General features: G+C 46.6%; 1 protein-coding gene across 2 annotated transcripts in view; it reads right to left on the bottom strand.

The window, feature by feature from the left end:
* PGAP3 (post-GPI attachment to proteins 3) overlaps window positions 1-875 on the bottom strand; it is a 14,188-nt gene extending 13,313 nt beyond the window's left edge. For both annotated transcript variants that reach the window (XM_010842662.1, XM_010842663.1), the window contains exon 1: window positions 656-875. In XM_010842662.1, the coding sequence (XP_010840964.1) occupies window positions 656-836 (181 nt within the window). In that variant the 5' untranslated portion in view covers window positions 837-875. The remainder of the gene's footprint in view (window positions 1-655) is intronic.
* Window positions 876-12,160: the final 11,285 nt, after the last annotated feature.

Genomic DNA, 12,160 nt, shown 5'->3' with positions numbered 1-12,160 from the left:
CTCTGTTCTTTCTGTGTGGTAAACAAAAGACAGTAAAGAGAACAAACTGGTAGTCAAACAGGCCAGAACTGAAAACTCTACTAGTTACTGGCTGTGTGACTTTGAACAGGACACCTAACCTCTCTGAGTCTCCTCATTTGTAAAAATCAGGTTAAGAGAATCAACCTCTAAGGGTTGTTGTGAAAAATAACTATTTTGACACCTGTCACACTGTAAGTGCCCACTATGGCCACAGGCCTAAATTTAATGCATCTATCGGGAAGACCTTCCTTTCAGGAATGTCCAAGCTAATCAGTGCCCCTAGCTCTTCAAAGTCAGAAACGATTCCTTCCTCCCCTACATGCTACTTAATCTAAGAATCCTTGGGGGCTCGACATACCATCTCATTGCATTATGAGCCCCCAGTGGCAGGACCCTGGGGGCTGATTTCAGTGTCATTCCAGTACTTTGTACCCAGGCGGTAGTAAATGCCCATTTGACTGAATAAATAAAAAGTAAACGAAGCTCCTGGCTGACAGGCTATCATCACTCTGGGGCTCCACTCACTCACACCCATAATGGACCCGAGGGAGGAACTAAGGTACATCTTTACAGAGTGGTATTAGGGGGCGGGGCCAAGATCATTGGGCGGGGCCTACCGCGGGGTGTGGCTTACCTGCTAAACTCATGTAGATTGGCTGGCGGGAGCGGGAGGGCTTCAGTGCACCCCCCGAGCAGTTCCTCTCTTCGCACCGGAGCACGCAGTCGCGGTACACTGGCTCGCGGTCGCCCTGGGAGCCGCTTGCTAGCGCGGCTGCTCCTGCCAGCAATACCAGCCGCGCAGTCCGCCCGGCCATCCTTCCACCCTGGCTCTCCGCCTGCGGAGGAACTTAGGAGCTTTCACTTCCGGAGTAAGCGGAAGTGCCTTGTGTTCTTTCATCTGCTCTCCGCTGACGTCCGCCCCAGTTTAAATACAAGTTCCCGGGTTTTTGCCGGCGCCTGCCCCGCCCCTCGCCTAAATGTTATCTGCTTATAACAAGGCGACAGGGTTAGGGTAAGGGAGACACCGGGTAGGTTAAGAAGCAAAATAAAGTGGTATTTTATCAACATCTGTCTTCTTTCTTCTCCAGGGCCTCTTTGTTTGAGCTAGGGCTGTTTTTCTGTTCCCAGTTTAATCGGATTTCCTCACCCTAATGTACCTGGAAGTGTCCATTTATCTTCCAACTCCACTGGCACCACCACTCTAGTTAAAGAAATCATCATCTGTCATCCAGGCATCCTAAGTATCCTCTTAACACATCCCCCTACTTCTACTTATACCCCTCCAGCCCATGCTCCATTTCCAAATATTGAAATTTGACCATATCATTCTCCTTAAAATTCCTTACTGGCTCCTACTTGCCTCAAGATAAAATCATAATTCCACAAGCCCTGCATAATCTGACTCCTGCCTACTGATCTCCCTCACTTCTCTGCTCCGGACTTCCCTCAAGAGGCCATGGCCCTTGGCTTTCCCTCGTCCCCTCGTCCATATCATTCTTACTCCTGCTGATTCTTTTAGTCTCAACTGAAACACTGCTTCTAGGAGTAATAACACGTGGAGGGAATATAACATATGGTGGTCTCTGTTCCCAGGCAAGATTGTGGAGGGACTTTGCTGTCTTGTTTACTACTCTACTGCCAGCACTAGTACAGAATTTGCCTCAGGGTAAGCCTAACAGGAACTCACATCTATCATCAACAAACTGCTAAAAAAAGAAAAATGACATTTGAATGGAAAGAAGCCATACTAAGACTTGCAGTTGACTTTCAGTAGAAATAAAATTCAGAAGACAATAGAGCCACATATTTAAAACACAGAAGGAAAATTAACTGTTAAAACCTAGGATTTGATATATAAAAATATATATGGCTCCAAAATGAAGACTATTTATGTTTTCTGACAGAAACAAAGAGAATTTGTCACTGCAGACCTTCAGTGAAAGGGATACTAAAAGATATTTTTCAAATAGAAGGAACACGTCCCCAATGGGAAGCATACAAAGGAAGGACGTGATAGAGTCAAGGTAGATATATGCATAATCTAGATGACTATGGACCACACAAAGTGATAATGAGAAAACTTTTGGGGTCATTTCTTTTGAATTTTATTAAAACTGGTTTATGGCTTCCCAGGTGGCTCAGTGGTAAAGAATTGGCCTGCCAATGCAGGAGACAGGGGTTTGATCCCTGGATCGGGACGACCCCCTGGAGAAGGGAATGCAACCCACTCCAGCATTCGTGCCTGGAAAATTCCATAGACAGAGAAGCCTGGTGGATTACAGTCCATGTGGTTGCAAAGAGTTGGACATGACTGAGTACACACACACACACACACACACACACACACACACACACAAAGGCACTTGCTAAGACCGAAGATGGAGTTTTTTGATGTTTTTGTTTGTTTAAGTGAATGAACAATGTAATTTATCATAAGAATTTGGGTGCCAAAGCTGGGCTATGAAATCACCAGCATGATTCAAACTACGCTGAAATAAGAGAGATATCCTATTTCAAGAAAAATTAAGAGGAGGATCTTTGGGAATAGAAAGTGAAAGTGTTAGTTGCTCAGTCCTGTCTGACTCTTTCCAACCCCATGGATTGTATAGCCCACTAGTCTCCTCTGTTCATGGAACTGTCCATGCAAGAACACTGTAGTGGGTAGCCATTCCCTTCTCCAGGGGATCTTTCCAACCCAGGGATTGAAGCATAATTAGTGTGTGTGTGTGTGTGTGTGTGTGTGTGATGATTGTCTTTTCCTCCACTCCACTCTCTGGATTCTATCTATTCTTTTTTTTTAATTAATTAATTTATTTGACTGAACCAGGTCTTAGTTTTGGCATGTGGGATCTAGTGCCCTGACCAGGGATTGAACCCATGGCCCCTGCACCGGGAGCTCGGAGTCTTAGCCACGGACCACCAGGGAAGTCCCTGGATTCTACTCTTTCACTCTGTCAGCAAACATTTCCTGAGCCCCTAGCCCCAGCACCAAGGTAAGGCCCAGCTCCAGGAAGCACCATTCATATTTTATGTTCTGTGAATGGTGCTCAGGGGTGCCCCATTCACATTATATTTTCTGCAAATGGTACCTTTTTCAGTTCAATATGACATGAATAATGTCCCCTGGAGTTGGGCACCCAGTTTGATACTGATTGGGAAACTGAAATGAACAAAACAACCACTCAGCCCTCCAGGAGCTGACTGAAAATAATCGAGTACTAATACTATTTTGCATCTGATGGGTCAGTTCTTTCTTTTTTCTCCCTCTCTTTAAAAGTTAAAAATAGCTGAAGTATGTGTGATAGACTAGTTCTTTTATAATGCAATATGTTATTTTGTTCTTACTAGAATGCTTGGATGAATATTTTTACTAAGATTCCTACTTAAAAATGAGGAAATTTAGGATTAAAGAAGATGAAATACTGACAGAGTACGGATTCTCCTTTTGAGAAACAGCACTCTTAAAACTTTCAAGGTTCCAATTTAGGAAGCCTCATCCTATATTATATCAAACATCCTAAAATGTGGCAGCATGCACATTAAATAAAATTTATAAATAACTATATATAAATTGAATTGAGTTTAAGTAAATAGTTGACATAATGCTATATTTTGTACATCTTTAATAAAATATTAATTGTTTTTATGCAGTTTTCTTATCGTATTTTGGAGCTAGCATTGAAAATTTTTTCATGCCTCAAACATTTTTTAGGTCCTTGAAAATTCATGGCTATCCAATGGAGAAAACAATCCTAGATTAAAGGTGGAGAGGTCTGTCATGTTGTCCCGATGGGAGATGAGGTGTTGTTTCTTTGGGACATCTCTTGAGAACTTTTCCTGCCAGAAGAAACAATTACCAGGCTTCTCCATTTCCCCACTTTTCAGCCCAGAGATCCTCCTTTCCTTGCTCAAGAGCTCCCTCATCTTAATCTGTTTCCTAACTTGGATTTGGTTTTTTATGTGAGTCACAGCCTGCAAAGTCATTGATTCATTCCTTCAACTCAGCCTTATTGAGCCCTATTGGGTGTTAGCAATTGCACTAGGAAAAAAATAGATGAATCAGAAATCCTTCCAAGTCTAGGGAGGAGAAAGACAAAAGCACACAGTACAGTGTGCTGAGGGCTCATAGGCAAACTGGCCATATTCTTAGAATAAAAAATTGAAGGATAGTCTACAGTGAGGATTCCTCCTAATTTATCAAATAAGTATTGCAGTTTACCATGTGCAAATCTCTGGGGACAGAGCAATGACCAAGGTGCCATCTTTCTCATGGTCAGAGGAGGAAGACAGGCAATAAATGAATACTAAACAAAAGACTGCTAATACCAAGAGCACATTGGTATGATCGCTATGTAGGACTGTTTCAGTTCAGTTCAGTTCAGTTCAGTCACTCAGTCGTGTCCGACTCTTTGCGACCCCATGAATTGCAGCACGCCAGGCCTCCCTGTCCATCACCATCTCCTGGAGTTCACTCAAACTCACGTCCATTGAGTCGGTGATGCCATCCAACCATCTCACCTTCTGTTGTCCCCTTTTCCTCCTGCCCCCAATCCCTCCCAGCATAAGAGTCTTTTCCAATGAGTCAACTCTTCGGATGAGGTGGCCAAAGTACTGGAGTTTCAGCTTTAGCATCATTCCTTCCAAAGTACACCCAGGGCTGATCTCCTTCAGAATGGACTGGTTGGCTCTCCTTGTAGGACTGTTTAGCACTGTGTAAAATATACATACCTTTTAATCCAATAATTTCCATAGACTCTCTAACCAGCAATTTCTCTCATAGGTATATCTACATCTACACAGTCTCTAGGTAGACCTGCACAAGTGCAAAATGGGGTAAAGTACAAAGCTAGTCAAGGCAGCATTATTCATTATTTTCAATAGCAGAAAAAAAAAGAGAAAAAACGAAATGTCCAGCTATAGGGAATGAATTACATAAATGGAGGGAGATCCAGATAATTATCATAGAATACAAAATAGAAATTAATAAGAACGGGGCAGATTTATAATATCTTGACGTGGACAAACTGTCATGATATTTTTGGTAAGTATAAAAAAGCAAGATACAGAACAATATGTGTGTGTCTACACATTACCTCGTGTGAGGAAAAACAAGAGTATATATATTATGTTTGTTATTTTTAGAGACTATACTTAGAAAGTGGAAATAGTTGTTGCCTCTGGGGAGAGGTGGAACTGTGTATCTGGGTGACAAGGAAGTGAGAGATGTTTTTTATTCTTGTACTTTGAAAACTTTGTGCCATTTGTATGTCATCAGTTAGAAAACAGGTATAACGTAAAAACTCAGTTTCACATAGTCACAAGCACTGAGTAATATAATTGGAAAACAACCTGAATGAGGGAAGGAGGCAAAGGAGGGAGGAGGAGAAGGCCACTTTGGATTAGGTGGTCAGAGACTTTTCTGAGAAAGTGACATTTGAGCTGAAACCTGCTTGACCAGAAGAAACCAGCCATGCTAACACCTGGGGGCAGATTGTTCTAGGCTGAGGGAACAGCCAGTGCAAAGGCCCTAAGGCAGAAACAAGCTTGGCATCTTTGAAAAACAGAAAAGAAAGCTGCATGACTGGAAGGCTCTGAGACCGAAGTGAAGGCCAGAGACTAGGTTCTGGCAGGTCTCAGGTCAAGGTGAAGAGTTTAGGCAACAGGAAGCCATTAGGAGGTGTTTCAGCACTGGAGCTAATGAAATGATCTGATTTATGTCGAAAACATTTACTTTGGTATTGTGTGGGAGAAAGGAAGGATTGAAAGCGGGCAAGATCCAAGATCAAAGACCTATGCTTTTGCCTATGGAACTGATGGAAGCTTAGACCAGCTGGTGCTGGCATTGGGAAAAAGATTAGATGAACTGGAAGAGGAATTGATGGATTTAAAAAAATGATTATATGGGAAGTGCAAGGAAAGAGAGGCATGGGTTCAGTCAATGAAATCATCTGGAACTGGAGTTATCCCCTCCATATCAAGACTTCATGATTGCCATAGCTTTATGCTTCTGAAAGTTTCCTAGTTTCTTCTTCCCCAAACCGAAAGCCAGAGGCAAGAATGTCCTCATTCACACCCAAGTCGTCTGTATCTACAGCAGCAAGTGGAATGAGCATGGGGTCCTCAAGGCTTGAACAGAGCAGCAAGACCCAGTGCTTGTGAAACAAGGAATCTGGAATCTGCCAAAAAGATGACTCAATGGTGCTTTCAAGGGACAAGTGTAGGGGTTGAAAGGGTCACTACTCCCACACCAAACCCTAAAACACTGTGACCAGGAAACATTCAGTGCAACTCTCATATTTCAGATGGCAAAGTGAAGCCTTATTCAAGGCCACACAGCCTAGTTACCACGTGAGGACAGCCGACAGCCCCTCAGATGCACTTAAGGCACATACTAAGCAGTCAGCACAAATACACCGACAGCACAGGACATGGGATCACAAGCCGTGACAGCTGTGCGTGCCCAGGCCAAGATGGAAGCCATGGTTGCTCCATGCACCTGCATCAAAGCCAGATGAGAGCCCAGGCAGCCTAGAGAGGGAGGGAGGCCAACTCCCCAGGCCTTAGCCTGCATTCCTGAGAGGGGCTGAGGGGCTGAGGGAGGCGATCAGCACACCCAGGGTCTCACGTGTCTGGTGTGTCCCTTTAGGCTCCGCTCCTTTGCTAACCTGGGGACTGGGGTTAACAGACTGGCCTCCCAGAGGTTAGGTTGCAAGTTAAGAATACGTTTTCTGACCAGAAACTTCCAAATTACTCTCCTGTGGCCCCAGAGAGGCCTTGTGCCTACTTTTGGGGGACTCCTTCCGACCAACCAATTCATACAGACACTTCCCGAGCAAACCTTGCCCCAGACTAGAGGCCTTGTGGGGCAGGCCCCAGTTTGTGACCTGGACCTCGGACTGTGGCCCGCGTCTCCTCCCTTTTTCTGTTTATTTTCAGTCCTCTGACCCCTGGCTGGCTGTTGAGGTAGCCAGAGAGGAGGAGCCTCTGGTGCCAACACACGCACACACACACGCACACACACACGCACACACACACGCACACACACACGCAAGGCCTCCTGTGCCCCCAGTGTCAGCGGCTGGTCAATGATTGACTGGTATTTCACAGGCTGCTGGTTCCAGCCCCCAGCCTGTTGACCCTTCGAGGTCACCTCCCTGAGCCAGAGCCCCTTCCTGCCTCTTCAGTGCTGGTGGTCACCTCCACTGCACGTGGACCTAGTATCTGCAGCCAAAGACCCGCTCAGGCAGATCTGACGCGCTGCCCTCTGTCCTTCAGTCACCCTCTTCCTCTGCAATTCTCACTCCCCAGGCCCCTCACCAGACCCTTCTGGCAAACTCTCAGGTTCCTCCAGCAACCCCAGCAGTCCCCAGCCCCCCTGCTCCCCCTGAGGCCCCCCCTCTGTCTTTGTCCCTCAGACATCCCCTTTCCTTGGCTGTCCTGCCAGGCCCTGCTGGAGGGGCAGTTGAGGGGAGAAGCGAATCAGCAGCGCCCACCCCTGCCCCCCTTCCTCTCCTCTTGTCAAACACCAGACAAGGTTTTCTCCCCTTCCTTCCTGGCTCTGAATGGGCTCTTTCTCCTTGGGAAACTCAGCCTCTCTGGAGCCTCCTCCCGGGGCGTGAAGTTCTGACCCCCGCTCCTCCCCCCGTCCCCACTCTGGCTCCCCCCACCCCCCCCACCCCCGGTGGCTCCACCCTCCCCCAGCAGCCCTCCAGGACCCGGCATTGTCTCCAGCCCAAGTTTCCCCCCGAGATCTGAGATGCAGAGAGGGTGGGCTTGTGCAGAGAGGCCAGAGCAGGAGCAGGGAGTGGGGAGGCGAATTTTTGTGGAGGGAGGGACCAGTTGTTCCCCGGATTTCTTGGAGGATCCTCCTTTGACTCCTTTGTGGGGACCCGCAGGGAGAGTGGGTTCAAGCACCCTTGATTCCAGGCTCTGGACCTGAATGGATAAAGCCAAAGTCTCAGGGCTCCTCTTCTGCAAAATGGGGAAGGACATCCCCGCTCCTGGTGCCCGAGGACTCAGAGAGACGAGGAGTGTGGCTCTGAGACAGAGGGTGGCACACAATGGGGATCGCTTGAAGGTGGCACCACAGCAATTTTGCTGGCAGGACGAACCCTCCCCCGTGGCAGGGTGCACGGGGCCCGGGGGTCAGGGGGCGTCTTCAACCCTGACTCTAACACCCTGATGCTCTTGAAGCCACAAGCTTGGGTGCCTGGCGCAGATGCAAGCCCTCCTGCGTGTGGCCAGCAAATGACTCTTGGAGCCAGAGCAGCACCTCCTCTCTCTGAAGGGCTGAGAGGCTGCAGGTCTGAGAAGCTCCTTGACTAGGGCCTGGGCTGGGTGACGGGTGAGAATGAGGGGCTGGTTGTGCTGGCTGTTCCACTTTTCCCTTGTTAGCCCTGACAATGTCTTGGGCAAATTTGTTAACGTTTTTGAGCCACCGTTTCCTCACCCCTAGAGAAAATAGGGATATTATTGATGCCCATTCTGAAGGGTCACCGTGTCCCCCCACACAGAAGTATTTCTTGAACATATATGACTGTATTCCAAAGAATAAATCCATTGTACCTCATCACCCAGGACACACATGACTTACCCCACTTACCTGTAGTGAACCTTTTCGATTGCATTCTATTTCTCAACAACAAAAAAGTTTTGTCCTGATTACTGAAATTAGTTTCACAACCAACCCAGTGTTTACTGATCTGCAGTTTGAACATTACTGGTTAGGGCCGGAGGTGGACTTACCATGGTCTTAAAGAGGAGTAAGGGGATTTTCCTGGGGGTCCAGTGGGCTAAAAGTCCTCGAGTCCACTGCAGGGAGCATGGGTTCCATCCCTGTTTGCTACAGGGAACGGCCAAAAAATAAATAAAATAAAGTGGGGTAAGTTTCAGGCTCCTCATTTGCATGTATGTGTCTGATTTTGTACTCATAACTTTGTTTTCCTTTTCTTAAAGAGCTGCTGCTGCTGCTAAGTCGCTTCAGTCGTGTCCGACTCTGTGTGACCCCACAGACGGCAGCCCACTAGGCCCTTCTGTCCCTGGGATTCTCCAGGCAAGAGAGTTCCTCAAATTTTATAACTTCAGGCCCCACAGAACCTAGATGTGCCCAATATAACTAAAGCTGAGACCACTTATTGGGCAGTTTTGTTGTTGTTGTTCAGTCACTAAGTCGTGTCTGACTCTTTGCCACCCCATGAACTGCAGCATGCCAGGTTTGCCTGTTCTTCATGATCTCCTGGAGTTTGCTCAAACTCATGTCCATTGAGTCCGTGATGCCATCCAACCACCTCATCTTCTGTCACCCTCTTCTCCTCCTGCCCTCAGTCTTTCCCTATATCACAGTCTTTCCCATTGAGTTGACTCTTTGCATCAAGTGGCCAAAGTATTGGAACTTCAGCATCAGTCCTTCCAGTGAATATTTAGGGTTGATTTCCTTTTACTACGTGCTAGATACTGTGCTGAAACTTCAGGAGTATTATCTCTTTTAACCCCTAGTAAAGGCAATGGCACTCATCTCACATGCTAGTAAAGTAATGTTCAAAATTCTCCAAGCCAGGCTTCAGCAGTACGTGAACCGTAAACTTCCGGATGTTCAAGCTGGTTTTAGAAAAGGCAGAGGAACCAGAGATCAAATTGCCAACATCCGCTGGATCATGGAAAAAGCAAGAGTTCCAGAAAAACATCTATTTCTGCTTTATTGACTATGCCAAAGCCTTTGACTGTGTGGATCACAATAAACTGTGGAAAATTCTGAAAGACATGGGAATACCACACCACCTGATCTGCCTCTTGAGAAATCTGTATGCAGGTCAGGAAGCAACACTTAGAACTGGACATGGAACAACAAACAGACTGGTTCCAAATAGGAAAAGGAGTACGTCAAGGCTGTATATTGTCACCCTGCTTACTTAACTTATATGCAGAGTACATCATGAGAAACGCTGGACTGGAAGAAACACAAACTGGAATCAAGATTGCCGGGAGAAATATCAATAACCTCAGATATGCAGATGACACCACCCTTATGGCAGAAAGTGAAGAGGAACTCAAAAGCCTCTTGATGAAAGTGAAAGTGGAGAGTGAAAAAGTTGGCTTAAAACTCAACATTCAGAAAACGAAGATCATGGCATCCGGTCCCATCACTTCATGGGAAATAGATGGGAAAACAGTGGAAACAGTGTCAGACTTTATTTTTTGGGGCTCCAAAATCACTACAGATGGTGACCGCAGCCATGAAATTAAAAGACGCTTACTCCTTGGAAGGAAAATTATGACCAACCTAGATAGCATATTCAAAAGCAGAGACATTACTTTGCCAACAAAGGTCCGTCTAGTCAAGGCTATGGTTTTCCCTGTGGTCATGTATGGATGTGAGAGTTGGACTGTGAAGAAGGCTGAGCGCTGAAGAATTCATGCTTTTGAACTGTGGTGTTGGAGAAGACTCTTGAGAGTCCCTTGGACTGCAAGGAGATCCAACCAGTCCATTCTGAAGGAGATCAGCCCTGGGATTTCTTTGGAGGGAATGATGCTAAAGCTGAAACTCCAGTACTTTGGCCACCTCATGGGAAGAGCTGACTCATTGGAAAAGACTCTGATGCTGGGAGGGATTGGGGGCAGGAGGAGAAGGGGACGACAGAGGATAAGATGGCTGGATGGCATCACTGACTCGATGGACGTGAGTCTGAGTGAACTCCAGGAGTTGGTGATGGACAGGGAGGCCTGGTGTGCTGCAATTCATGGGGTCGCAAAGAGTCGGACACGACTGAGTGACTGAACTGAACTGAACTGAACTGAAAGGCAATGGCAACCCACTCCAGTACTCTTGCCTGGAAAATTCCACGGACAGAGGAGCCTGGTAGGCTGCAGTCTATGGAGTCACTAAGAGTCAGGCACGACTAAGCGACTTCACTTTCACTTTTCACTTTCATGCATTAGAGAAGGAAATGGCAACCCACTCCAGTATTCTTGCCTGGAGAATCCCAGGGACAGAGGAGCTTAGTCGGCTGCCGTCTATGGAGTTGCACAGAGTTGGACATGACTGAAGTGACTTAGCAGCAGCAGCAGCAGCAGCAGTCTGTCAGATACTATTTTACAAGTGAGCCAGCTGAGACACAGAGAGGTTCAGTCACTTGCCCAAGGTCACACAGCTAACACATGGTGGAGTTGAGATTTGAACTGAGGTCATCCTGATCCCAGACTGTCCTGTTCTCTGGACCTTACCATGAAAGTGCTGGCCTAGAACCATGCTAGGAATAAGGAAGCAGTTTAAGAGATGCTAATGTCCTTCTTTCTCCACCCCCAGTAGGTGCCTCTGATCCCCTCTGAGCAGCACAGTCCTGTTCTAGGCTGGAATGCTGGAATTTCAGCATTCCAACTAGAGTTGCCAGTTTTAGCAAATAAAAATAAGAATGCCCAGTTAAATTTGAATTTCAGATAAACAACAAGTCATTTGTTAGGGCAGGTATATCTCATGCAATATTTTGTTGGCATTCCCAACAAAAACCTAGCTTTCCTTCCATCCCCACCCCCACTCCACCCCCCACCAGATCTTAGCAACTGAGTCAGGGGCTCCAGGTGGAATGCCGGGTGGGGAGGTCGAATGGAGGAGCAGGCTAATAAAAGACAAAGGACAGAGAAGGAATCTTAGATAAATTGGGTGCTGAGTGCCCCATAAAGTAACAAGGATGCTCTTTGAAGGATTGAGATGTAGGTTTCTCCAATTTGACTCTTTCTCCAAACTTGTGCTGCTGCTGTTGCTAATTGCTTCAGTGGTGTCCGACTCTGTGTGACCCCATAGACAGCAGCCCACCAGGCTCCCCCATTGCCCTCTCCGTCTCCAAACTTGTAGACTCCCTTAAAACCATGCTTTTCAAACTGGAAAAGATACCTAAAAGATTCCAGAAAGGTATGCCAGTGAGTCCTGGATGCCACAGATTAAAGGCAAAACATCCCCCTCCTTGACTAACATTTTCACTTGAGGATGTGCTGGGAAAACGATTATTTGGTATTAAAACAAATAGGCATCTGATGGAGTAGGATGCAAACGGCCAGGAATGTTTTAAGTTAAACCTACGATTTAAAAGAAAGTTCAGGATGGCAAGCTAAAATGTTTGCCCCAGACCCTAGGGGAAGGGAGGCG

Source organism: Bison bison, unplaced genomic scaffold, assembly GCF_000754665.1.
Source record: "Bison bison bison isolate TAMUID 2011002044 unplaced genomic scaffold, Bison_UMD1.0 scf7180017864180, whole genome shotgun sequence".
Taxonomy (NCBI): domain Eukaryota; kingdom Metazoa; phylum Chordata; class Mammalia; order Artiodactyla; family Bovidae; genus Bison; species Bison bison.
This window is presented reverse-complemented; position numbering and strand designations above follow the sequence as displayed.